At 45.0% G+C, this 27,420-nt stretch overlaps 1 protein-coding gene and 1 long non-coding RNA gene across 5 annotated transcripts in view; one reads left to right on the top strand and one right to left on the bottom strand.

Moving 5' to 3' along the window:
• The first annotated feature begins 448 nt into the window (after positions 1–448).
• ACOX2 (acyl-CoA oxidase 2) overlaps positions 449–27,420 on the top strand; it is a 41,921-nt gene continuing 14,949 nt past the window's right edge. For 2 of the 4 annotated variants that reach the window (XM_053295041.1, XM_053295037.1), the window contains exons 1-10: positions 449–641; positions 4,904–5,075; positions 6,948–7,110; positions 8,750–8,901; positions 10,594–10,701; positions 11,544–11,663; positions 13,131–13,246; positions 13,415–13,587; positions 23,202–23,364; positions 25,964–26,154. In XM_053295041.1, coding sequence (XP_053151016.1) covers positions 4,922–5,075; positions 6,948–7,110; positions 8,750–8,901; positions 10,594–10,701; positions 11,544–11,663; positions 13,131–13,246; positions 13,415–13,587; positions 23,202–23,364; positions 25,964–26,154 — 1,340 coding nt within the window. In that variant the 5' untranslated portion in view covers positions 449–641; positions 4,904–4,921. Of the gene's footprint in view, positions 642–671; positions 1,329–2,369; positions 2,431–4,903; positions 5,076–6,947; positions 7,111–8,749; positions 8,902–10,593; positions 10,702–11,543; positions 11,664–13,130; positions 13,247–13,414; positions 13,588–23,201; positions 23,365–25,963; positions 26,155–27,420 lie in introns of those variants that run through there. The other 2 variants (XM_053295039.1, XM_053295040.1) reach the window with 2 other exon arrangements.
• LOC128344588 (uncharacterized) lies at positions 6,894–27,411 on the bottom strand. The gene is made up of 3 exons (XR_008315926.1): positions 27,345–27,411; positions 25,228–25,470; positions 6,894–7,380 (listed from the first exon to the last, which is right to left on the bottom strand). It is a non-coding gene; the product is annotated as an uncharacterized LOC128344588 (long non-coding RNA).

Raw genomic sequence — 27,420 nt, 5'->3', positions numbered from 1 at the left:
CACCTTTCTGCTCCTTGAAGGAGGCCCCCCCACACACACTCCCAGGAGTGCACGGAAGGCTTTAGTGCAAGTTTACTGCGAGGCTTTACTGAGAGTTCCAAGTTGCCCCAAAAAACTGATGCAAAAAAGTGGATATTTTTAACTCTGGATATAAATCAGGCTACACTCTAACCCGCTATGAAAAACCGGAACTGTGTGTGAAGTGCTCCCTGACAGCTCGCAGGGACTTCGGGGTAAATTTGGCCGGTTTGTGAACACATCCCCTCCATTCAGGAGGAGATGCGAACTAAAAGCCAGGTGTGGAAAACTTGCCGCAGAACTGGGCTCTCTTCCCGCAGCAACACCTTTTGTGTCCAAAGTCTTGGGAGCAGGTTGCCATTTCATCCAGAAGGGGGCAGCGGCGCCATGACTCTGCGCCGTCAAGCAGTACCATAGAGATCCGTGCTTTGAGAGAGAATGGGGGGAAGGTTATAAGGGGAAAAAGAAAGGAGAGGCTTGCATCGCAAAGAGGCGTGACGATGATGCAACGCAAGGGGAGTTGGAAGCTGCCTGTCCGTCAATAGACAGCACCGTGGACGCTAGTCTCCAGTCGGTCACTTTGAGGAAGCACTGGGAGGACACCCCTTTGTGAAGTGTGCTAGGTAGGTCCTTCTGTGTGTAGACAGACCTGTATGGACCTAGTAGTGCTGATTGAAGGTGCCATCTCTCTTTGTATGCCTACGCGCGGAGTAAGACCTGCTGAGCACAGTGGCACTTCCTTCTGCAGAAACATGCCGAGGGTTTCGTCCTAAGTGTATTGTGGTGGGGTCGTCCCTCCGTCTTGCTCCTGGTCTTGGAGCCCTCTCTTTGCACAGCAGCAGAAGCGGCAAAAAGCGTTGTGCTTCGGCAGCTTGCGCGAGCTCCGGTGTAGCTTTTGCGCCTCTCTCCTTTTGCCAGCCCTGAAGACAAAGTTGCGGGAAGTTTGCCGACACGCAACAAGTTTGCTCGTCAGGAGAGCGCCCTTTTCATCACATTCTGAATGCCGTTTATCTCGGGCGTAAACGTTGCAGATCGCTGGCTTGACTTTTAACGCGGCGTACATCTGTTTGGAAAGAGAGAGAGGGGAAACTTAGGAACACAGGAAGCTGCCATATACTGAGTCAGACCATAGGTCCATCTACCTCAGTACTGAATGGTTGTGTGACTTTTTCCTCTTCTGCAAAATAGCCCGAACAATCCAAGTTAAACCACTTGAATCTTTTTGTTTTCTTTTTTATTCTTAGGGAGCACTTGACCCACTTGATTGAGTGGGATTACACACAAATCAGACTGGAAAGGTTTGGGTTTAAGTGTGTAAGACTTCTCAAACTTAATGTATAATGTATGTTATATGTGATGGGGTATGAAAATAGCATAATTAATCCCAGGTGTACTATCTGTTACTTTCATCTCTTGTTTTTCCTAAGTCTGTGCTTGGCATCATGTGTTAATCATTTTGAGATCTAAATCTCTTTCTAGCAGTTTAATTCCACCCCCATACATGTTTACTCAGAAATAAGCCCAACTGAGTTCTTCTATTACTCCCCAGGTTAAAATCCTGTGTACATACTATGAGGGTTTGCTTCTGAGTAAACTTGTTTGTGATGGGGTTCACACTTGGTCCTCTGCCCACTTAATCAATAGACTGCAATCTTATGTATAGTTACTTTTTGAGAATAAATATGTGTGTGGTTGGACTACAGATGAGAAATGCAATGAACAGGGAATGTTGACACAGTAATTGCAGCCATTGAGTGCTCAATCAAATAAGTAGTCAATTACACTTTTTTAAAAGACCTTTTGATTAACAAAAGTTCATTTGTTAATTGCAATTGATGTAACATGTGTATGAAAGGAGCACAATGTCCTATTTGGGTAGTACAGGAACTGTCATGTACAAGGTGATTTAGTTTGCTTCTTTAGAATGGTTTGTCATTCAATTTAAACTAACATTGTGCAAGAGTGCTCAGGGGAAAATGTATAATTACAGTACAAAGTTTGAGTTTTGCAATATGATGTCCACTGAAGCCACAGGGAAGGGGCAATGCTTGGTTGCCCAATTCTGCACCCTTTTCAATTCTACAATATCCTTCTTAAGATACAGTGACCAACGCTGTACGCAGTACTCCAGATGTGGCTGCACCATAGATTTGTATTAGGGCATTATAATATTCAGTGAATGCACCACAGAGAGACCTTAAAGGCCAAGTTGAAGACAGATCATCCTGGAGAGAATCTTCTGTTTATATGTGGTTGCCGAGAGTCGACACTGACTTGATGACACTTAATCAATCAATCAATTACAATATTAGCATTTTTATTTTCAATCCACTTCCTGTCATTCCTTGCAGGCTCCGAAATGATGATTTGCCACATGAAAGGTTTCACTTCCCATACAGCAGTTAAGTAAAGGTAAAGTGCCAAGTCGATTTCGACTCCAGGCGCCCACACACAACCCTGTGGTTTACTTTGGTAGAATACAGGAGGGGTTTACCATTGCCTCCTCCAGTGCAGTATGAGGTGATGCCTTTTAGCATCTTCTTATGTCGCTGCTGCCCGATATAGTTACCAGTGGGGATTCGAACCAGCAACCTTCTGCTTGTTAGTCAAGCATTTCCCCTCTGTGCCACTTAAGGTGACATCACACAAAATGAGAGGCTGCCCAAGAGCTATAGCAACATCACAGGAGTCTCTGGAGCTTCTGCTGCTTGTGCCACAGGGAAGGGGCAATGCTACAAGGGAAGCTCAAAGGGAGCAACAGCCTGGCAAAAGGCAGCATGTTGCCCTGACTCCCCTTCCAGGGGGTTGACAGTCCTCTTGGGTGAAGTTTGGTAGTAGCTGCAGAAAATGAAGAAGCCCAAAGGCCACCAGTGGCTATCTGTGGCTTATATCCTGAGCAAATGCTGCACACATATAGCTTAAAAAGCATGCACATAGTGCTAGTGGCCCTGCTTCTGAAGTATGGGGGCTTGCACATTGTTTTTTATTTTTGCCAATCCACCCTCCCTGGAAATGCTCCACGTGACCTGAAAGTAGGTCCCTAAGGGTCGCAGAATCCTCAGGAACCTAGTTCCAGGTCTGCCGAGGTTAGACTGCACTGCGCAGAATGTTGACCACTAAAATTTATTTGCAATAAAAGGGCCAGATTTTTTTTTAAAAGATCGCTAGAATTAATAGCCCATCTCACAGTACAGATTCCATTTGCATCTGAAAAGAGGGAGGCCGCTAGGTAAGAGCCTTCTAAGCGAGGGAGTTCCAGAGTCTGGGCACTATAACCCTTTCCCAAGTACCCACTAGCAACACTTCAGATGGTGATGGCATGCAAAACAAGGCCTCACCTATCAGTAAGCAGGAGAGGAGGTGAGGACTGATGGAGGAATGAGACAGGCAATACAGTGGCTGCTTCACATGAATCTGCTTTCTATTGGATCAGGTCTAGTTCAGTATTGTCTGCAATGACTGGCAGCACCTTTCCAGAGCTTTAGACCAAGATATCTCTCAGCCCTACTGGGAGTTGTCAGAAGTTGAACCTGGTGTCTTCTGTACAGAAGACCAAGATATCTCTCAGCCGTACTGAGAGTTGTCAGAAGTTGAACCTGGTGTCTTCTGTATACAAAGCATGTGCTATGTTTTTCAGCTGGGGCCTCTCCCCATTTGTGGCTCAGAGCATTTGAAGTTGTAGGCAGTGGCCAACAAGATTCACAGTCTTCTGTCAGCATTACTGATGCACCAGGGCTGCTGCTGCACTCATAAAAGGCAACCCCGGAATTCTTATGCAAGAGCATTATTATGTAACTTATTAAAACTAGTGCTGCCACCATTACACCCTGGTTTTAAGGAGTTATGCAAGAGCACTCTTGTGCAAGAGTACTGGGGCAGTCTTTTATGAGCACAGCAGCTCTGCGATGCCAGCAATGCCTCCTACAGAACACTGTGCATCATGCCAGCCACTTATCTCTGAGCAAGGACCTGATAGTTCTGTTGACTTACAGTAGTTGCACTCTGGAAGCTCACAGAATCCCAAGTCAAAATGTCTTCCAGGGTCTGCATAGAAGCTTTTTATCTGGCCATTTGACTTCCAGGGTTAAGCCAGTAGGGTTCTGCATATTTAATGTGCCTGATCTGCTTTGGTCTAGTTTTTAACTGGGTGTTCTGTAGAACTGTTACTTATTCTAAGCCTTAGGACTGGCTGAAAATTCATGTAAATTATAGGGACAGGGTGGATTTGATTTAAATCAAACTGATTTAAATCACGATTTAAATCACGATTTAAATCACTAGCAGGGTGGATAAAAATAAAAAAAATCTGATTTAAATCAAAAAAATCGGATTTTTTTAAAATTTAAATCGGATTTTTTTTATTTTTATCCACCCTGCTAGTGATTTAAATTGTGATTTAAATCAGTTTGATTTAAATCAAATCCACCCTGGATAGGAATATTTTAATCACTAGAAAATGTTATGTTTGGTTGGGTGGGTTAATATTAATAAAAAAGGTGCATCTAATGAGGTGAATATCACACACAATTATATTCATAGAACTATTTTGGAGGGGAAATGTTAGCTTTGGTTGTAATAGGTAATGTACTTTGAATGATATTTAATGTAATAATTCCTTATTGGTGATTTTTACAGTTTGGACACATGTTCAAGGAGCATCAAAATAAATATTAACGGCAAAAATGCCTCTTTGTTTTTGAGAAATAGAATCAGAAATCATTAATCAATTAATGATTAACATATTCTCAGTTGCATTGGGCTAATTGATTTAAAGTAACAATCTCACACACTTTCCTTGAACCATCTTAAGAGAGCATCAGTTCAACTGGCACATTTAAAAAAAAAATCCTCATGTAATAGTTTAATTTCTGCTGTGACTTCTCAGCATTCCCTGATCATTCAAATGGCATCACGAAATGAAATTTGGCCAAACTCCATTGGGCAAGATGTGAATCCTGATCTTGACATCGAAAGGAAAAGTGCTTCCTTCAGTATAGAGCGACTTACCAACATACTAGATGGAGGTGCTGAAACAACCCAGATCCGGAGGGCAGTATGTAAGTAAGCTTCTTTGAGGGAACTTGGTGTTTGCATGATACTTCTTGAGATTCTTCCTGCTCCCCTACCTCATGCCTCATTTACCTGTTGACTTATCCTCTTTTGCAATGGCACAGCATAAAATATTCTTCCTGATTATCATTATGGGCAGCAGCAGTACCATCAAACCAAGATGGGAACCAAAGGCTACAACAGTGAGCTTCACTAATGTTAAAGTGGATGCCTCCATCGTGCTGCTCAAGGCACTGCCCCCATTTGGGGGTGTAACCTGGGCTGGCACTAGCCCCCTCGGTGCTGGCCCAGCCCCTGACTTGCCTTTTTTGCTCTCTCTCTTGGTGGGGGGGGAGAGAGAGAGAGAGAGAGAGACCCCATGTGGGAGTCACAGAAGCAGCAGTGGCATGAGGCGGAGGAGGAGGGGAAAGAGAGAGACCGAGGAGCATGGAGTCAGCAGGGGAAAGGGCTAGGAGGAGGGAAGAGAAATGGAGGGCACGGTGGCGACAGGAGAAAGGGAAGGAGGGAAAGGGGCGAGATCGAGAGTTGTGCACTCCAGCAGCAGGAGATGGGGAGACAGAGAGAGCTCATGCACTTGAGGCAGTAGTGGCAGCAGCGGCTGTGGGGCTGGAAGTGGCAGGAGGAGGAAAAGGAGCGGTAGGGTGGCAACTGCCACTGCTCCGTGGATCACACAGTGAAGAACAGTGGACTAGAAATTTAAAGTTCAGCCAGTTGCTTTCTGCACAATGTTGAGAACTTAGACAGAACTTGATTTATGAGAATCAATATTGGTTTTTTAAGTACCTTCTCGACTTTGATGATGAATGAGAAGAAATTGCTTTGAAATGTGCAGATGCTCTCAACCTTTGGCAGAAGCCTTTGGCAATCAAAGGCAGATTCAATAAGACAGTTCATGCAGTCAAAGACTGGGTAGGAAAAGCATCCTGCCCAGCTTCGGGAGCTGTGCGTGGTTCTGGTTTTTTGATCATGTGAGAGCAAACCACGAGGTAGCAGGAGCGGGGCGTGATCGTGTGTAAAGAGGAGGTGGGTAGGACAGAGCCATCCTACCCAGCTCTTGTACCCAGCATTTTAACAAGGTAGGAGGAAAAAGCCTTCTTATTCAGCTCCTCTCTCAAACACGGTCACCCCCTGCCCCACCTAATTGTTTGTTCACACACAACTGAAAATCAGAGGCATGCAGAGTGCTCCTACCCAGTTCTCAGTCATTTGAACTGCCCTTCCATATGTTTTTTGTCCCTTTGTGTGATTCCTGTTACCCAACTCTCACTCATCCAACTTTGCCTTCCTTCCTATAGTGAAAAGAATAGTTTGAATGTAACTGAAATATTTGTGGGGTGGTGGCAGGGGACCACTCCACAAGATGGCAAGTTTGGACATTTATAAGGTCCCCAAGACTGGGGAAAGGCCTACCGTCCCTGCAGTGCTGTCATTTCTCACTGAACATGAGGCATCACAGAAGGTCAGAGGCACCATTAGTTTGCGCGTCGCCCACCTCTTTCAGATTTAGGAGAGCTCCTGAGAGTGACTTCCCCAAGAGCTCCCAAGACACTGGAGCTGACACGAATTACTCAGTGGCATGAAGTAAGTGAATTAAATCAAGCTGAGTGAATTGTGTGATAAGCCTAATTTATTGTGAGCACAGAACTGCTGGGTTTCCTTGACAGAATCTCAACCTTTTTTTTTCCCCAGTTCAAAATACTGCAGATCAGTCTATAAACAAGAGTAGTAGTGAGGATTAACCTCAGGCATATGTGAAACTGGTGGATTTATTTCCTCTGACTATTTGAAGCCTATAAAGACCTACTGTGAACAAGTGAGTGCTTCTTGGCCTGGTTAAAGAACCACTGTGTATTCAACAGATGCAGTGCTCCAGAGTGACCCAGAATTTAGTCTAGAAAACCAGTATTTCCTGAGTCAAAACGAAAGATATGAAGGTGCCATCCGGAGGTCTATTTACCTTCACAAAAAGATGGAAGAAATGGGATGGCCCAAAGGTGGACCCGAACAAATGTACTGCCGAAGGTAAACTGAGAACACAGAAATTAAACGGTATTCTTTGTTTTAAAACATCTGCTTTTAGTTGAACTGAGTGAGATAATGGACTACATTACAGCTTCTCAAAGTTGAATACTTGATCCATTCCTCCACCCCTGAAACTGTGGAATATGTAGCAAATAGGGCTGCTGGGTCCTGAACTTGTACCTTTTGAAGAGCAGTGTAGAAGGCATCATTGCACTTGGAGACACTTGGTGAAATGAACTGGTGTGCCCATATTAATGATTGTGGGTAGTACTGCAATGAAAGAGGTTAGATTTAATTCCTAACATCAAAACCACAGGAAAAGAGTTGGTGTTAGAGGGCTAGATTAAAAGAACAGGAAAACTGGTTAGGTGAGGAACATTTTGGCCCCTTCAGACATAACGCCAAACCAGAGGTAAACGTGCCAGAAGTAGGGATGTGCACCGATTTCCTTCAGCACCAACCCAAGGGTGGCGAGAGGTTCTCTCTTGGAAGCCTCCACTGCCACATGCCGCCCCATCGCGGTGCTGTTCTCAGAAAAGCATCCCCATGAAAGTGGCAGCCCGTGCCGCTGTCTCCTTTAAACCATGGTGACGGGATGCTTCCCCCAGCATGCAAGGGGGATGCCACGTCCCTGCAGTTCTTGCATTTAAAGGGATGGGGTGGCATTGGGGAAAGCACACTTTAAATAAAAGGAGAATAGACACATGTGCAAGGAGCCCTTTTATTGACCTAACACCTGATCTAATCCCATTCCTAAGGCTCTCCGTTATTATCAATGGAGTGTAGTTTCTTTGGTCTTAATGTCTACAAAGGGGTGGCCGGTGGTGTGGAGAACCTAACTGAGAGACATGCCTGGGGGAAGACACTATGGAAGGGTGCGAACAGTGCGAGGAAAGGGTTAAAAGGTCTTTGCCCTGCCGAGGGAGGGCAAACACTGCCGAAAAGGCACAACAGCATGCTCCTTCTAACATCATGACCAATGGTTGCAGCTTCACTTGCAGGCTGACGCCTTGCCCACTCTGGTGATATGAGCAGAACAGAGCTTGCTAGGATGCAGTCTGGATGGACTCGGAAGAGGGAGGTGTCCCACTGCCTAGAAACCAGAGGTTGCCAAACCACCATTGATCAGTCACCTGTGGCATGATTCCCAGCTCCACGGATTACCAGCTTTGACTACCTTGGGTTTGGCACTGTGTCCGAATGGGGCCTTTGTGTTAGGAAATCTCTCGAATTGATTTGCGAGGAAATAGATTTAGTCAGTGTCTGTGGAATTGATGTCTGGTAACTTTCAGTGTGCTGCTGAAATGTCATTGGAAAGGGGTTGTAAAGTTGTATTTTATGTTGTGGTGTTGAGAAATTTGTCCCAGTGGGGATCCTGTAGAGAGGGACAGAGTGGAATCAGAAAAGAAAAGGGAGGGAAAGGAGAAAATGGAGTTATTTCTGAACAAACTCTTAGTTAAATCTACATAAGATTACTTTGTGTTCTATGAGGAAAGCAGCTATAAAACAAAATGATTATACACCAGTGCTTTAACCAGGCCCCCCCCCCTTTTTTTTTTTGCAGCTTTGCCTTGCTACATTGGCAGTATGTTTGGGGGTCGTGTCCAGCGTGTAACACCGTTTGTATATCCTTTTGCAGGGCTCTTGGTGCTGATTTGGGATTTAATGTGCACTTCGTCTTCATAAAGAGCATTTTGGGATTGGGCACCGATGAGCAGATTGCCAAATGGGTCCCCTTAGCAGAAAAGTATTGGATCGCAGGGACCTATGCCCAGACTGAACTGGGACATGGTAAGTCTCCTAAGTTGCTGTAGCTCCACACATCTGTCACCTGAGTAGGTTTTAGTGCCAGGCAGGCTTGTGTTTGTCTTTCTCTGAATAGAGCACGCCACCATGCTCATGGAGGAGGCTGCTTGCAGTATGGGCATCTCCCTGCAGTTCTGTGTGCTTCTGCTGGCGAGGCTCTTTTTTTCCAGGAAGCCAAGCCCTGTACTGCCCCAGGGGCATCTGGAATGGCATGTGGGGCATGGTGGGAGGTATGTGCAGGAAGTAGTAGTCTCTTTGAGCACTTCCGCCTAAGAACTCTATGGGGAAAGTGCTTAGAGGGACTACCCTTCCCATCACTCCCAGTGCACCCCTCTAGCCACTCCATCCCACCCACTGCAGGGACAATACAAGACTTGGTTTTCATAAAGGAGGCTCCTCTGAACTGGAAGCATGCAGTACTGTCAGTGGCTGCCTCTGCATCGCAACTGTGCACTGTGTTTTATTTATTTATTAAAAGATGTAATATACCATCTAATCCACAGACTCAGGGCAGTGTACATGTAATGGATGCATGGAACGGCATCCATTAAAGGGCAAACATCTGGCGGAAAAGAAATGTCTTCAAAAAGGTTTTAAAGGCTGAAAGGGAGGAGGCAGACTGAATCTGGGTGTGGGGAGGGGAGAGTTCCAGAGTGAAGGGGCAGCAACAGAGAAAGCCCTTCCCCGGGCCCTAGTACTATGGACCTCTCTGAGACCAGGGACTGAAAGAAGGGCAACCTGAAAAGATCTCACAGGATGGGGCAGGGCTGGCCGGGAGAGGCAGTCCTGAAGCTAAACTGGTGCTAAGCCCTGTTTGAATGTGGATGCAAAGCAGTTGAAACACAGGCCTAATCCCAAAGATTTGTTTGTTTACTTCTATCTCCTGTGCACTCAGAGTACACATTTAACATGCTGAAACAGAAAGGCATTAGACTGACACTGAAACATTAAATATGCATTAAATAAACATTTGTGGTGGCGTGTTTTTTGTTTTTTAACTTACTATATTATTAACTCGTGTGTGTGTGTGTGTGTGTGTGTGTGTGTGTGTGTATACACACACACACACACACATTCATGCTGATGTTAACAACCTTTGGGCACTTCTTTGATAGCTTGGAAAGGTGGAATATAAATGTTCTAATAACCCATCAAAGACTGCCCTTATTAATATGCTAGTTTGACATTGATGGTCTTGTGCAGAATTCATTCACTAGGAGAGTAAAGTAAGCTTACAGAGTGTTCTTGTATTTCTGAGAGGCATGCTTAGTGACTGCAATCCTAGAAAGATGTGACGGGAAACTTATTAGTAGTCATCGGGCAGTTGTTGTCACTAGAATACATTGGACAGTGGCCAGTAGTTGAAGTTGTGGTTGTTGAAGGTTGAGAACCCCCATACTAGGCCATTTTGCACTGCTGTTGAGGAGAACCACTGTAAAAAATGAAAGGTGCGGTTGGCTCCAAAGAAAATGGGGTTAGACGTACTGATTGCAGTGCCCTCCTCCTGCATCAACATCAAGGAGACTTGGAATCGAAGCTGAAGTAGGAACTGGCCCAGTCCTGGTGCAAAGCCTGATTAAGAATTTCTAGGTCTTGCTAGTGATTGAATCTGAACCTGGAACAGTTTTGCTTACAATGCTCTGAGTGGTTGTATCCTACTGCAATTTTGTCATTAAGGAACATACCTCCGGGGTTTGGAGACAACAGCCACTTTTGATACTGCCACTCAGGAATTTATTCTCAACACGCCAAAGATATCTGCTATGAAGTGGTGGCCGGGAGACTGTAAGTATCGCATGTCTCAGGGCTGCCATCCATGTTGCTAGGAGACTGTTAAGCATTTAAAACATAAAAGCAGTAACTTCATTCACTTCAATCAGCCCTAACTCCAGGCAACCTGCCTTGCTAATAGATTCTGAAAGATCATTTGAAGGGCAGCACGTGTTCATTTATTTAATTGGTGGTGGCGTGTGTGTGTGTGTGTACCACTGAGGCTCCCATTGGATTTTTTTTGCCTCAAATACCATATCTAGGGCCATTTTTGAATCCATTTTGCTCTGCTCCTAGGCCTTCCTCCATGCACCCTTCCCACTCCGCCCTCCTCTTCTTCTGTTCTGCTGCCTCTACGTGTGTCATACCTGAATGAACTAGCAAAATAGTACTTTTCTCCCCACACACCCCAAATAATCAAGAAACAAAATGGTGGTCATCATGATGTGCAACACAACACCGGTGTTGTCCATTAGCTCGTGCTGCTGCGCATGTAACACTATTTCCATTGGAAACAATGGAAGTAGTAATGCACAACTGTGGGCATACCGTTTTAAGTAGCTGCACTTGCACAGCACAGGGCTGCCTATCACTTATATAGCATCTTTTTAAAATCACATTTTCAGGATTTGAGTTTTCTGGCTGTGAAACTCCATCAGAGCAGATAGCCAGTCAGGAGCAGAGAACAGGTTACCTCTCCAAGCACATTCTCAAACCTTTGGCTCTCATCTTCTATCTACAATGACTGCTTCAAAACTTTTAAATATGATTTTTGCCAACTGTAGTATAAAGGTGTGAAAGTGCTGGTGATATTTTCAAGCAAGATGTGTCTTCTTCCTCCCCCCTGCCCCTTATAGTGGGAAGAACTGCGACTCATGCTGTGGTCTTTGCTCAGCTTAACCTAAAAGGAAAAGATTACGGCATGCATCCCTTCATCCTGCAGATCCGCAGCCTTAGAGATCATGCTCCAGAACCAGGTGACTTTATTAGAGAGAGTCCTGAAAAAACCTTGTTGGGTGTGGTGATGGTCACCATCTTGCATGACTTTAAGCAGGGCTTAAACAATCTCATGGAGGATAAATCTATCAGTGGCTGCTAGTCCTGACAGCTATAAGCTATCCTCGTGTTCAAGGGCAGGATGCCTTCAGATACCAGTTGCAGGGGATCAATGGCAGGAGAGGAGCCATGTCTTCATCTCCTGCCAGTGTACTTCCCGGAAGCACCTGGCGTAGCATTGTGGGAAACAGGGTGCTGGACTAGATGGGCCTTGGGCCTGATCCAGCAAGGCTGCTCTTAAGTTGTGTGTCTTTTTTATGAGTGCTTTCTCTGCTTCAGTCTCCCAAATGCTTGGCTCTTACTTTAACCTCCGGGGGTCTTGAATGTTATGCAGCAGTCTCTATCCTGCAGTAATTTCTGTGTTTGCAGAAAGTAGTCAGCACTATTGTCAGATAGTATTATTGGGTATAAACACTAGAAAAATGTATCCAGCATTTACCCTCCCCAGGTGGCCTAATGTTTTGGCACTTGTTCCCAGTGAAGTAATTGTTACACTCAAAATGTATTATTCTAATTTTGCTAAATTTATTTATTTAGATTAATGTCCTAAGGCTGATCTCCTTCCCAAATGGGGCCGTGCAGCCCCTTTGGGAGGGAGACCACATCCCCGCATCTGATGTCAGACATGGCATGGCTAGCTGGTCCCATGCGTCTGACGTCAGACGTGGGTCCAGGGGGCTGCGGCTGTGGCCGAATACAGGCCGCCGCCAGCCTCCCTGCATGCCTGGTCATCCACTCCAAATTGCCAGGATCACATGCCTCCATATCAACTTGCCCCTATGTGAAAATCTCCATTGGAGGCTCTTCTCCTGTTGTCCCTGCCTTTTGAAGTTAGGCATCTGACAAAGAGAGGCAGGGCCTTTCCAGTGGTGGTGCCACCCTGATTATGGAATGCTTTCTCCAAAGTGGTCTGCCTGCTCCTACTTTGTCATCTTTTTGCACCATATGAAACCCTTTTTTTATTTCCTCAAGCTTTTTAAAACAATTGAACCATTTTAGTCTCTGCTGAATTTGACTATGCTGTTTTGTCATCTTAAATTGTTTTAAATTGTTGTTTGCTAACTGTTTAGTTTTGCATTGTGTGTTTCTCTTTTTGTAACTTATTTTTATGTGCTGTTAGCCACCCTGGAAAAACTTTCTTCTGATGGGCCAGATAAAAATAAGAAACCTTGCCTAAACCATCTTTGTTGTTGAAAAGAACCTCCGAATTGTCCACTTTCCTCTTCCATAGTCGATAACCCCAAAAGTGATCATCCTCTTGCTTCATGAATCATGGCTACTAAAGGCAGTGCTCCAGAGCTTGGTGATTTAGGCAAACTTGGATTTGATCATCTTGGTGCAACATGTGTGGGCAATCTCTTCTTTTTGTTTGCTTGTTTCTTTCTCAGGAGTAACTGTAGGGGATATTGGCCCCAAAATGAGCTTTGAGCACATTGACAATGGTTTCCTCATAATGAAGAATGTTCGGGTTCCAAGGGAAAACATGCTCGCCAGATTTTCTCAGGTATACTTGGCAGTGGAAAGTTTTATCACATTTTGGTTGCACTCGTTCACTGGAAATAGCCAGGTTTACAATAAATTCCATAGGTTTCCTTCAGAGGATTTTGCTGTCCTTCTAATGCTCATTAAAAGCTCAGGATTTTCCCTCCCTTTTCTATTTCACAAACCCCAGGTTCTGCCAGATGGCCAGTATGTGAAACGAGGATCTGAGAAGATTAACTACTTGACTATGATTGTGGTTCGTGTGTCCATCCTTCAGGAAGAAATGTTACCTTCTCTGATGAAAGCTTGCACCATTGCCATCCGATATTCTGTGGTGCGCCGACAGTCTGAGCTAAAGCCTGGGTACGGTATGCAAGGAGGGTCTGGGTGTGGGTTTGGGGGTGGAATGTTTTCCAGCTTCTTTGTTGGTATTCTTATGTTGACTCCATCTTTTTGCACAAGTTCATCTTGGCCTTGCCAACCACTTCTTTCCCATTTGGCATTGCTGCTTAAATTAAAAGGTTAACAGGCAGATTTGCCAGCAGGTCCTGTTGAGCAGGCAATGATGATGATGGACCATCCCTGGGGGAGGGACACACACACACTCACACTCTTGAGGGACTGCCAAGTAAGGTTGCCAGCTCTGACTGAAGATTCCGGGAGATTCCTCCCCATCCCCCACCATCCCAAATATTTTTCACCATATCAGGCCATTAAAATATCCACAATTGCTTTTGATAGTGACATGGAGAGAATAGTCTCATGACCTCTGGGAAGCAGACTAAGGTTGCCCAACCTGCTTTCCAGCAGTTGTGGCAACCACCAGGTGAACCTGGTCGCTAGCCCGCTTAATTCCCCCTCCCCTGAAAATGAGGTTAGCGGAGCAAGCACTCCACTAAACCCATTTTCGTGATCGTGAGTCGGTGCGGCGCAGCGCCACACCATAGCGACTCATGAGCAGACCCCTGACCGGGAGGCTGAAGCAAGCCTCTCATCCCCAGAATGCCCCGCGGGACTCCGGGGGCCATGTGGCCCCCAATCCCCGCTGCCCCTATCGGATCCACGACAGAGCCAGTAATCGTGTGGGTGACTGCCCAGGGCAGGCGCTGTGCTTGTCTGCGGGGAGAGCGGATCAAGTCCATTCTCCCCACAGAAGCCCTGCGGGTTCTCGACACTGCTCGTGTGGAGAACCTTTGAGTTTGATGATGATTCCTGGAGACTCTAGGCCAGTCCTGGAGAGTTGGAAATCTCTACCCCAAGAGTACTTTGAAGGGGTGATTCTGGAGGGATCCTCTTTCACAAGGAGGGAGGTGGTCTCCTTGATGCCACAGTTTGTTGCTTCAGTATGGTCTTCCAGTGGATGCATTCATTCTTCAGTACGGTCTTCCTGTGACCTCTAACATCTGGCTCTGGGTTAAAGTTGCAAGCTGGCTCAAAGTTTGTTTCGGGCCAGGAAGGACATCCAGGCTGAGGCGCTTCTGGATTTGCTGCAGACATTGGCCTGGCTCAGATAATCCAATAAACTGTAGTGTTGGATTGGGAATGAATTGTACATGTGCCCCTACTCAGCTACATTCAGAGCTTCCAGGTTTATTGAGCTATAGCTTATAGCTTATAAACCATAGCTCGTATCTGATAGGTTTCTTAGTGTTTTGCTTTTATTGATAATTTTTAATTTCAAAATGTTTAAAATGTGTCATTTTAATTGTGGTTTAGCCTGGTTTTTTAACTTATTTTATTAGGGGTTTTTATTGTTCTATATTGTACCCTTTTTATTAATGTTGTTGTAAGCTACCACAAGCAGTAGTGCACTGGAGGGGCAGGGTAGAAATATTTTAAATAGTTTCCCTTGACATCTGTACGGGTAAGCCGAAATCCTTCTCCAAAGACATGGCCACCCAACTGCTCTCATGCCCAAGCATGAGAGCGTAAGGCCATGGGGACACCCCTGTGTGCAAGGAAGCTGTGGGGAGGGATACCCCCAGAGATGGCTTTCCGCAGATCTGCATACAGTGCAACACTGGACCCGGGACCTTGGGTACTGAATGAGTTTAAAGGTCTATCCCAGTGTCTCCCCCTGCCCTCCACACATGTGTCCAGGCCATGGCACATCAAGCATCTAGGTGTCATTTTGGGTGCACAGCATCCCTCCAGTGGCTATTGCTGGTATCTGCCTTATGTTTATTTTTAGATTGTAAGCCCTTTGGGGACAAGGGACCATTTTGTACATCTATTATTTTATTTTATTTATATTTATATTTATATATATTTATATATATATATTTTCTATGTAAACTGCTTTGGGAACTTTGGTTGAAGAGCGGTATATAACTAGTCTAGTCATAGTCTGCAGGGAATGAGGTTAGGGGGATCTGTCTTATTTTTTACCATTGAGAGTTGGGGGGCCCCACACAAGTGGGACCCCCTTGGGTACATTGGTGGATGAGTGGGTTAGCTCAACTTGTGAGCTCACAGTCTGTGGGTTGGGCAAAGCTCTTGAATGGGCACAGCCTTCCCCAGTAGACTTGCCCTCTCATGAGAAGGTGAGCCCACCCAGCAGCAAGCTGCTAGACAGTGGATTTCAGTTGGGTCTGCACGGACTGCTTTGCTGGGGTTACCCCTCGCAACATTATCCAAGGTTTAGTGGGACATAGCCCGCAGCATCCCCCAACATCCTTTGCCCTCCCTTATCTACATATCCCCTCCTAGGAAGTCTCCATGTTCCCCTCCCCTCCCTTTTAAGCAGAATAATAACCCTCTGGACCTCACCCCAACCCACCTTGGGAATTCATGTTTGTGTGGGATTCTCAGGGTGCGGGGCTACTTGGAGGCTGCGTTGGCATCACTTGTAGAATAAGTGCTGCTGTGGCGTGGCATGGCATGGAAGGGCATTGCAGGGCACTTAAATGCCCTTTCCATGCTGAGGGTGGGCGGAGCACTTAAAAAATGCACAATAGTGTTCAGCACATCCCCTTTGAGATTGTGGCCAATTTCAGCCACCCTGCTGATGTGGTGACACTTTGCCCACAGTCTGGCTGTGGAGCTTCCTGGGATCAGAGGCTGAGCAGAAGAGAGGAGCTCCCCTCTCCTGCAACTGGAATTTGGCGGGCCACAGTTTGGCAAATGCCTGCAGTGCAATTTGGAGTTACAAATTGAAACCTTGACCATGTTTGCCTCTGGTTTGGCATTTATCTGTGGATGCGGCTTAGGATAAACTAATATCAAACGGTGGTTTGGCCATGAGTCCTATAGATGTTCAGGTAAATCTAAATGCCAACAAATTCATTCTGACCCGGGTTGTTGTTCTTCATGGCCAGATGATCATGGCTCAGTTAATTCAACTACTGAGTAACAACCTCTGCTGCAAAGGAGGTCCATTTTTTCAATTTCATCTTGGAATATAACTGGCTAGAAATCCCATAAAGGAGATGATTTTCTTAGGATACTACAGAAACACAATATAATTTGTATACAAGAGTCCTGGGTCACTGAAAAGGAAAAAGGATGAACTATATATCCCAGGCGAGGGGAGTGTGAGTTGGCCAATTCAAACTGGCCCGGCTTCAGGCTCAGCTGAACCAGTTCACAGACCTGCTCAGATATACTTGTAAAGGAGAATGCTTGAGGATACTCCTCTACAAGTAAAGGGGGCATCCCTAATCCTAATGGTAAAAGGAGTGAGTGGGTGGGGCGTAGTGAAAGAAAGCGGCTTCCGCTTTAGAGACACTGGAAGCAGTGAAGAAGTCATGGGGCATGGCAGGGGCTCCTCCAAGCTCCCTGCCGGCCTACCAAATGACAGCCTGGGCTGGCTGTGGCCCGGTTTGGGCCTCTGTGCACATGCAGTGGCCATTTTCATGACCTCTGCACATGTATGGTGATGCAAATGGTCTCTGCGCAATTCCCCTTTACAAGTATACCCAAGCTGGTCCATTTTGCCCTTTAGGGGACCGGGCCAGTTTGAATTCAGACCACACAAACTGGGCTGGCTCAATGTCGAGACTGACTCGAAGTGAGCCGGCTCGTACATCCCTATCTCAGGCCATAATGTCTGGTCCCTCCCAGGAAAACAATCGGATATCAAAGGTAGGCCAGCTGTAAGCTTTGCTGTTTTTTGCATTATTAAGGTGAGATCTCCAGTATGGGCTTCTAGACTTTCAGGAGAGAATTCTGGCCCTTCTATTTAAAACTATAACGAACAGTAGAGTAAGCACCATCCTGGTTAATCTAGGAATTCAAATATTATTCCTCAGACCAGAAGTAATAATAAATATTATAAGGATTATTGCTGGGTCTCTTTCTTCATCTTGTTTGAGTTACTAGAGGAGTCGTATTCCTACACAGTTATAATTTTAACTGGAGATTTCAACACAAGAATAGATAGTAATTAGAACAGCTCTGCTGGATCAGGCCCAAGCTCCATCTAGTCCAGCATCCTGTTTCACACAGTGGCCCACCAGATGCCACTGGAAGCCTACAGGCAGGAGTTGAGGTCATCTCCTCTCTCCTGCTGTTACTCCCCTGCAACTGCTATTCAGAGGCATCCTGCCTTTGAGGCTGGAGGTGGCCTATAGCCCTGAGACTAGTAGCCAATGAGAGACCTCTCCTCCATGAAGTTATCCAAACCCCTCTTAAAGCCATCCAGGTTGTTGGCTGCCACCACATCTTGTAGCAGAAAATTCCACGAGTTAATTATGCATTGTGTGAAAAAGTACTTCCGTTTGTCAGTCCTAGATTTCCTGGCAATCAATTTCATGGGATGACCCCTGGTTCTAGTGTTATGTGAGAGGGAGAAGAATTTCTCTCTGTCCACTTTCTCCACACTAAGCATGATTTTATAGACCTCTATCATGTCTCTCCGCAGTCTTTTTTTTCTAAACTAAATAGCCCCAGGTGTTGTAGCCTTGCCTCATAAGGAAGGTGCTCTAGACCACTGATCATCTTGGTTGCCCGCTTCTGGACCTGGGGGATGACCTCTTGGCTGCAAAGAGCAACATAAAAGCAGAAGATGACTTCTTTCTGCCTCTCAGAAAAGCCAGAGATTCTTTTATTAATCCAAACGGTATTTTCCTGATAAAACTCCTGTATAAAATCAATTATAGAACTATTGATGGAGAAAGCCTACTGACATAAATGGAGATTTTACTTTTACCTCTCAAAGGGGTGTCAGCACTATAGACTATGCTTGTCTACCTGTAACCTCACTAGATAAAGTGATTGACTTCACCGTAATACCATTAGGGATGTGCATGGAACTGGGCGGGGGGAGTTTGAATGCGAGGGGGTTGACTTAGTGTACCTCCCTGCTGCCCCATCTGCTGCTTGGACCAGAAGTAAGCACAAGTTCCCCATCCGTTCCTCTCTTGCTTCTAGTTAGAGAACTTTATTCTAATACTTCTACGTAAGTGAGGCTGTCTTCTTCAGGCTCCTTTACCACTCCAGTTCCAACTAACAGAGGTGTAAAGCAAGGCTGTGTCCTGGCTCCCTTTCTCTTCAGTTTTTTAACTTATGGAGGACAAAAAATTCTTCTCTCCAATGGTCAGTGGTAGAAGTATACCTCTCCTATTATACACTGACAATATGGTCCTTCTTTCTTATACCCTAACAGGACTCCACACTGGCCAATTTGGGGAGATATTACCAAAGCAATAAACTAAGTGGTGTCAAAAAACATAGATGGCATATTGAACCAACTGACATTGAACAGATCATGTCGTTACTTGGCTGTATTATCTGCCTCCACTTTCATGTTTAACTCCATATAAAAGCAGTTAAACTAAAGACAGATCAGATAGTGAAAGAGGTCCTCAAATTTTTGAATACTCTTGGGGGAAGATAGGTATTGAACCTTTATTGTTCCAATATTGAACCTATTAAAAACAAAGATTCAGCCCCAATTACTCTCTGGTTCTGAGATTTGGGATTTCCAGACTTCCAACAAGCTGGACTGTGTTCAGAATAGAATTTTAAGAACCATACTAGGGACTCCAGCCCAACCATACTAGGGACTCCAGCACTCCAGCCCAGTATTTGCACCAGGAAACAAGATCCTGTGTTTGGTCTAGTAAGATCTACCAGCAAGCATTCAGTTATTGATTAAAACTTAAATGCCAGAGACATGTATAGCAAAGCAATGTTACTTGGAACAACAAACTAATAGTTGGCACAGAAAGAAATCTTGGTATCACATTATGGACCCCTGCTGACTTGGCAAAGAGGCACCTTTTAACGTGGTGATTCTCTTTATTTAGCAGGGGAGAGTAACTGGCCCTATCCACCCCCAGCACAGTACCTCCAGTGACTGTTGCTGGTGTCATGTTTCTTTTAGATTGTGAGCCCTTTGGGGACAGGGATCCATCTTATTCATTTATTATTTCTCTGTGTAAACTGCCCTGAGCCATTTTTGGAAAGGCGGTATAGAAATCAAATTACTGATGATGATGATGATGAGTTTACTTCAGAGGTTTGGTTTCTCAGAATTATATTTCTCTCAGAGCAACTACACCCAGACAAAGAAGGAATTTATAATGTGTACCGATGATATGTTGCTTCAACTGACCTGTCATCTCTCAAATCAGTAAAGACATCCCCTTGGTATACTCTTTTAAAATATTACCCTGGTCCAAAGGATTATCTTTTAAAGATCTATAACTTTTGCTTGAGAAAGGAGCTTACTCTTGCAAAGTAATGCCCTCTTCTGTTCCCAAAGATAGATTGACTAAGATGTTATCACCTACGTTTCTGCCATTGTGGCTTGAAAGACATAGATCTTCCTCACTACTTGTTTAAGTGCTCTTTGACAGAGAATATGTGCGCAAGACATCTTATAGAGCTGAGGGAAAATGAGGTCACTTGGTCAATCTGTCAGAAGATAAATCATTTTCTTTTTAACAAAAATCCAGAAATACTAAGAAGGATTGCAGGTTTTTTTAAGGAATTAGCAAAGACCCAAAAAACCTTTTTAAAGCTAAAAGTAGTGCCTACTGATGCTGACATTGTCAGCCTTGTTGTTTGATCTTGTTTGAATGATTAGAATAATTGCATTTTGCTATTACTGCAAAGGAGATCATGCTGAGAGATAAAAATTAGAGGAAGAGTTTAGTTAGATATATTAATTGTAGAAATGCTTTTGGATATTCCATAATCAGACTTTTCAACTAGAAAAATTTCCAATCTTCACTTTATATTGTGAACCTCTTGTTTTAAATTTTTGTAAATGTACTTGTCATTTTATATTGTGATGACTTCAGTTTTAAGCTATAAAGAACTGGAACTGAACTGTGGTTTGGAATTCTGGTTTGTAGGGATCACTTAAACCACAGTCAGATGTCATGGGAAAAACTGTGGCTTAATAACCTAGGAAGCTTTGGATTTAGCCAGGAATGTGAGGGGAGGAGAAAAGGGGAGCGGGGAGGATGGAGGACACATACACACAAGCATGAAGGCACACACTCATTCACTCAAACAACTGATTCCCAGGCTGACCAACCACAGTTTGTTGGATTGGCTGAACTGGTCCATTGTACTTTTCTCATATTTCCTATTCTCTACGTCTAGACACTGCAGTTACATGCAGGAGCATACATACATGATTTAATATGGTGAGCTGTGGCTGTAAGAGAGCACATACACAGGGAAACCGTATTGCATGTGTGCAGAAGGGTTTGAGCCTGTCCCGAAATATTTTTGCAGACTTCATCCTCAGGAAAGTGCTCACCTGTGCAGAGTGTGGTGTCGCCATTTTCCTTGGGACTTCTGTTCTGATACACACTCTTGCCCACATGTACAAGAGAAGGTACACACTTGGGAACCTGTGTGCCTTGATGTGGGATTGCTTCTAGCAGTCTCACAATCCAAGAGTGCTAAACCAGCTTTGATCAGTATGTTTATTTTTAGAGTGATGAAAACTGCATGTGCTGACTTAGTCTCTCACGTTCTCTGTATTGTACAAACTGGCCCATAGTTGTATCACTGGTCTGATCCAGGCTTTGTAGTTAGGAAACTGGGAATGATTAGTCTGTGCTAGCTTAACTGAACAAAAGGGGGAATGCTGGCTGACATACAGCTCACATTAGCCTAACTGTAGTGAGATCTGCAAGCTCTAGTAATGAAAGTCAAGGAACACCATGAAAAAAATGGGACTATGATTAAAAGTAAGGAAGAACTAATGATAGTTACATTTCATTAGAAACTAATGAAATGTAAAGAACTAAACTAATGAGAACAAGTACAGCAACCAGCCTCAGAATTGATAATGAAGACATTGAAGTGATGGATAGCTTCTGCCTTTTAGGATCGACCATCAACAGTAAAGGATCCAGCTGTCAAGGAATATACCACAAATTAGCACTTGGTAGGGTTGCAATGAAGGCCTTGGAAAGGATATTTAGTTGCTGTGATATGTCTATACCTACAAAGATTAGAATCGTTGGGACAGTGGTTTTTCCTGTGACACTCTATGGATGCGAAAGCTGGACTTTGAAGAAGCAAGATAGAAAAAGTATTGACGCTTTTGAACTTTGGTGCTGGAGAAGACCATGGACAGCCAGGAAAACAAACAAATGGATCATAGAACAAATCCAGAATTTTCACTCAAGGCACAAATGACCAGGCTTAAACTATCACACTTCAGACACATTATGCAAACACCCAGCTCCCTTGAGGAGTCTATAATGCTGGGGAAAGTTGAAGGAAAGAGAAGAAGAGGATGACCAGCAGCAAGCTGGATGGACTCGATTTATGACAACAATGAATGAGACCTTGAATGAATGACTGAGAGACCTTAAAGGCAAAGTTGAAGACAGATCATCCTGGAGATAACCTTTCTATGTGGTCCTAAGAGTTGACACCGACTTGACGGGCACTTAATCCATTGAAGGAGAGGGGAGCCCCTCCCAAGCCTGAAATGTCGAGATAAGATCTGAAAGAGGCTGTGGCTGTAAAGGGCATGGGTGTCATGAAATAGTAGCTTTTTTCCTGAGTTTTGAGAACAGTTTGCTGGGATGACTTGGAAGTAAATGATTCAGTTCAGTGGGTTTCCTCTTAAGTAAAAGTGCAGAGGATTGCAGCTGTAGAAATGTGGCTTGCTTTTGATTTGATTTTACTGGGAAACAAATGACTTTACAGCACCTTAAAGTAGGAATTAGTAGTAGGTTTGTGTTTGCGTCTCTTTAAATTTTACAGCACACATCACTGTTGCCAGACAGAACAGGGAAGAGGGGGAAGGATGTGGGGGGTGGGGCTAAATCTCTGAGAGGTTATTGTTGTCAGACAGAGGTGCTTAACTCCAATTCTGGGTTCAGGCATACAGTTTTGGCGGCAAAACTGCTGTTATAGGCAGTGAACCATAGGAAATATATCTGGTGCAAATTGGAGTTAGTCGGGGAAGATTGGAGTTTTGAGATTTAACAGTGGTTTTTCACATTCGGACATCCTGCTGTTACAATTGCTGTTAGTGTTAAATACAATTAAGCTGTACGTGTGAACCGGCTCATTATGTCCCTAAAGGTCCCTCATTCCTCGGGTGCATATTTTAGGTGGGAAAGTGGGCTTCAGAGAGAAAGGGAGATTGGGACATTTCACCCCCTCCCTGCATGAGAGTTCGTGCTGCTGTAGTGTGGGATAAGAACAGCCCTGCTGGATCAGGCCCAAGGCCCACCTAGTCCAGCATCCTGTTTCGCACAGTGGCCCACCAGATGTCGCTGGAAGCCTACAGGCAGGAGTTGAGGGCATGCCCTCTCTCCTGCTGTTACTCCCCTGCAACTGGTCCTCAGAGGCATCCTGCCTTTGAGGCTGGAGATGGCCTCTAGCCCTCTAACTAGAAGCCGATGATAGACCTGCTGCATGCATACTTTATGAGCTGAGATGTCAGCCACTGGTTCAGATCCTTCTCTTAGCATATTAATGTTGAGGCTGCATCAGCAAATGATTACCATTCATTCTGAGATCTTTGATAAACCCTTAACATTGTCTTCCTACAGTGACCCAGAGGCCAAGATTCTTGACTATCAGACTCAGCAGCAGAAACTGCTACCTCAACTGGCAACTGCCTATGCCTTTCACTTCCTTTGTGCCTATATGCAGGACATCTTCAACAAAGCCTACACAGAAATTAATGGAGGAAAATTTGACTTGCTTCCAGAGGTAAAGAGAAGAACATTTGGAAAACCAAATACGAATCATGCCCTACTTAAGCTGCAAGTAATAAATCATGAAGGCACACTTGTGTTGCTTAAGACCTCCCATTTGTATCTTGGAAATCTCAATTTTCACTCCTTTTTTATTTTTTTTTTAAAGCATTTTTGTTATGGTGGTGGACAGAGGCGTAACTAGGGAAAACGGCGCCCGGGGCAAGCACTGAAATGGCGCCCCACGCCCCACCGCCCCCCCAACATACTACATTATACTTAGGTTTTTCCTCACAAGCGCCCACCGCCGCCACCAAGCCAGGCCACTGACTGGCCGCCAGGCGCCAGCAAAGCAATGGGGGGGCGCAGGCAGCACGGAAGGGACCGCTCGTGGGGAAGGGGGCACCGACGTGCTCCCTTGACTGCTGCAGCGCTGCTGCACTGAGCAGGAAACATTTGTATTAACAAAAAATTTAAAAAAAATTAAAAAATACTGGTCATGGCGGCGCCCCCCACGTGACCAGAAAAGATGGCGCCCGGGACACGTGCCCCCCCCGCCCCCCCATAGTTACGCCTCTGGTGGTGGAAATAATTTTGAAAGCTTACTGCAATGTGAGTAGACTGTAGGCCCCTATTCAGAAGATCTCTTAATCTGCTTCAGAACAAGCTCTTTGATCTTGTCTTGTTCAGAACTAGAACTGATTCATACATGCATGTCAGCTCTTGATGTGTTATTCTGAATGGTCTCCAGCTGAATGTGTGTGAGCTGCCTGAAAAATGATACTAGCCGACCTTCTGCACAGTGAAACACTGGCATCGGGGACCTGCCGGGGCTGCTGCACAACCTGAAAGGCAGCCCGCACACTGTTGTGCAACAGGGTAGTTGCACAACTTAAAACCTGGTCTGTCCAGGTGCTGTTTTAAGTCACGGCGTAACTGCCCTTTTGTGCAACATCTGGGCTGCCTTTCATATTGCACAGCAGCCCTGGCGGCACTGATACATCACTGCACAGTATGCTAGCCATGTCTCCGTTCCAGTGGGCATGAGATGGTACAATTGTGTGGTTGTAGGTGTTGCAAGCCTGCAAGTCATCACATGATAGTTCAGTCATCAACAGAAGAATATACAAGTGGGAACTCTCAATTAGAGCTGATTCAGACACACAGGAAGGAGCAACTGTAGGAGAGGGGGCATGTTGTGGGCTTCCCAGAGGCACCTTGTGGGTCACTATGGGGAAATGGGGTGCTGGACTAGAGAGGCATTGGGCCTGATCCAGCAAGGCTGCTCTTATGTTCCCCCTCAGACTGTAACACTTCAGAGTAAGAATAGTAGTGGTTTGTTTGAATGCTACCTCACATTTTAAAAGAAACCAAAAAAACCCAAACCTTGCTAGATATGAAAGTCTAGCTTATCAGGGAAAAGGCTAGGTTTAAATTATTCTTCCTGAGGTGCTATCTCCTCACATGCAAAGAAGTCTTTATGAAAAAGAATTATTCAAACAAGCTAAACACACTCGCACACACATACAGGCAGTCTGCAGTGGTGCAGTATTCAGGAGGAATATGTTTAGAGTTTTGTTCATGTTTGAATTATTTGTTAAATAAGTAAACTTTTACTCAGTAGTAACCGATTCCTTCTGTGCACACCTGTGGTTCGTACATTTGGGGACTGAAGGTAGCAGGGCTGTCCTTAGGGCATGGCAAGCAGGGAAACTGCCCCGGGCCCCACTCTTTCAACCCCCATTAGAATTAACTGGAAGGGGGCCCCGCGTTGGCTGATTTGCCCTGGGCCCGGCAGGCCACCAGGGTTCTCAAAGGCAGGATGCCTCTGAGTACCAGTTGCAGGGGAGTAACAGCAAGAGAGAGGGCATGCACATACCTCTTGCCTGGGGGCTCCCCAGAGGCATCTGGTGGGCCACTGTGTGAAGCAGGATGCTGGACTAGATGGGCCTTGGGCCTGATCCAGCAGGGCTGTTCTTATGTTCTAAGGTAGATTGGGATCTGCTAGTAGGTCTCTGGGTACTTTGCAGTAGTTTAACAAGTGCAAGTAAAATTGCAAGAAAAAAGTCTGCCATGGCTGTCTCTGTGTTAACTGCTTATCCTCAGCCTTGGTGTTCCTCACCTGTAATACATGGGAGTTAAGTGTGTGTGCTTATTTCTTCCGCATAAGAATCAGTGAGAGATAAAAGTGCATAACTTTGGCTGGATCATGCCCATTGTTTGGTCTCTATGTAGACTTGTACCCTCTTCCAGTGACTCAGGGCAGGCAAGAGTATCAAAGGCATAAAAGAGGACATATTAGAAAGTATATAGGAAGACACTGGAAGACATTGTACACCTCCATACCTTTAAATGTTATGGTGATTTGGGGAAGCTATGCCCATAAGAGACCATTATAAACAACCACTTAGAGCCTCTCAGCTTGTTCACAGAAATGCCTTCTGAATTATGGCAGGAGGAATATGCCTTCATTTCCTGCTTGTTGGCTTCCCAGGGGCATCTGGTGGGCCACTGTGGGAAACGGGATGCTGGACTACCTAGGCCTTGGGCCTGATCCAGCAAGGCTCTTCTTATTTCTTATGCCTCGCTTAACTCTGTTTCTGTCTTCTGCACAGCTTCATGCCCTTGCTTCTGGAATTAAAGTGATAGCTTCAGAGTACAGCTCAGCTGGAGTGGAAGTGTGTCGGAAGGCCTGCGGAGGACATGGATACTCCCTGCTCAGTGGCCTGCCTTCCATATATACTAAACTGGTTGCGTCTTGCACTTATGAAGGGGAAAATACTGTTCTCCTCCTGCAGACAGCCAGGTAACTCACTGAAGCTTGCCTAGTCGCTCTTGCTTTATAGGTGTTGCCAGTGCCATGTGGAGCTATTGAGAGCTTTTCCATGATACAGACCTTCCTCACTCTCAAAAGTGTTTAACAGTCAGGAGAGGAAATAGTTTCTCTGCCTTGCACTGGTTAGCAAAGATAGCTGACGTGCTGTGCAGCCTACCGTGTGTGCGTTTACTGCACCATGGGCACTGCTGCATCTTCCTAATGTCAGTTGCGAAACAGCATACTTGTGCAAATGCTGAAATTGCTTGAGGGAGTTGTGCAACCACATGGCCATTATTTCCAATGGCCATGTGATCACACAACACCCTTGCCAGGGGCGTAGCAAGGTTGGAGTGGGCCCAGAGACAAGATTTTAAAATGGGGCCCCCCCACTCAAAGTCCAGGGCCTCCGCACACCCCAGGCCCCCAAGGATTTAAGTCTGATATTCCAAAATAAGTATGCTGCCTGGAAATACATTTCACTGAATACACACACGCACACGTCACAATATATAGTTATATACATTGAGTACTATACATTTGTTTTACTTTTAATGCCTAGAACACACTAGAAAGATGAATGATTAAAATGGCCCCCTCAATGCAGATTAGCCAAGGAGACTTTCAACCATGCAGGGTGAGCCTATGTTTGTTTTCTCAGAATTCTGAACAAATTCAGTCAAGTTTGATTCCAGGAGATTTTTCACAGGAGGCTTTTAAAGCCCTTTAACACACCTCTCCTCTGGAATAGAGGTGCTGCATTCACATGTTGGCCAGATTTACCCTGAAGTCCCTGCAAGTAATTGGGGAGCAGTTCACACACAAGAAAAATAAAATAAAATAAAAGGAGAAGACATGCTTCACAGTTCTCACTCAGACCTTCTGGGTTGCAAAACAACTTGAACATAAGTGCATTTATAAATATATGAATGAATGAATAAAATAAATATAATACTGTTTCTTCCAGAAGTTTTTGTAATTTTCTGCCATGAAACAAGCCACTTATAGGACTTTTTAGATAGTTTTTTTTAAGCCAGCAAATTTTCCAAGCTGTTTAAAAATAAATAAATAGAGACTTCTCAGTCCCTCCCCCCCATATCAAAGCCCTATGGCAAGCAGATCCCTATATATCCGGGTGGGGGGGTGGGGAAGGTAACCACAAAAAGGAGTTCACACTCTACCTGGCAGCAGGGGGTCTTCTGCTGCAGAGAACAGTGGAGGCCTCTCTGGCTGCCTCCTCCTTCCTGGCTGGCTTGG

This window comes from Hemicordylus capensis, chromosome 2 (assembly GCF_027244095.1).
Source record: "Hemicordylus capensis ecotype Gifberg chromosome 2, rHemCap1.1.pri, whole genome shotgun sequence".
In the NCBI taxonomy this organism is placed as follows: domain Eukaryota; kingdom Metazoa; phylum Chordata; class Lepidosauria; order Squamata; family Cordylidae; genus Hemicordylus; species Hemicordylus capensis.
The sequence above is the reverse complement of the archived record's forward strand: the minus strand, read 5'-3'. Positions and strand labels throughout refer to the sequence as shown.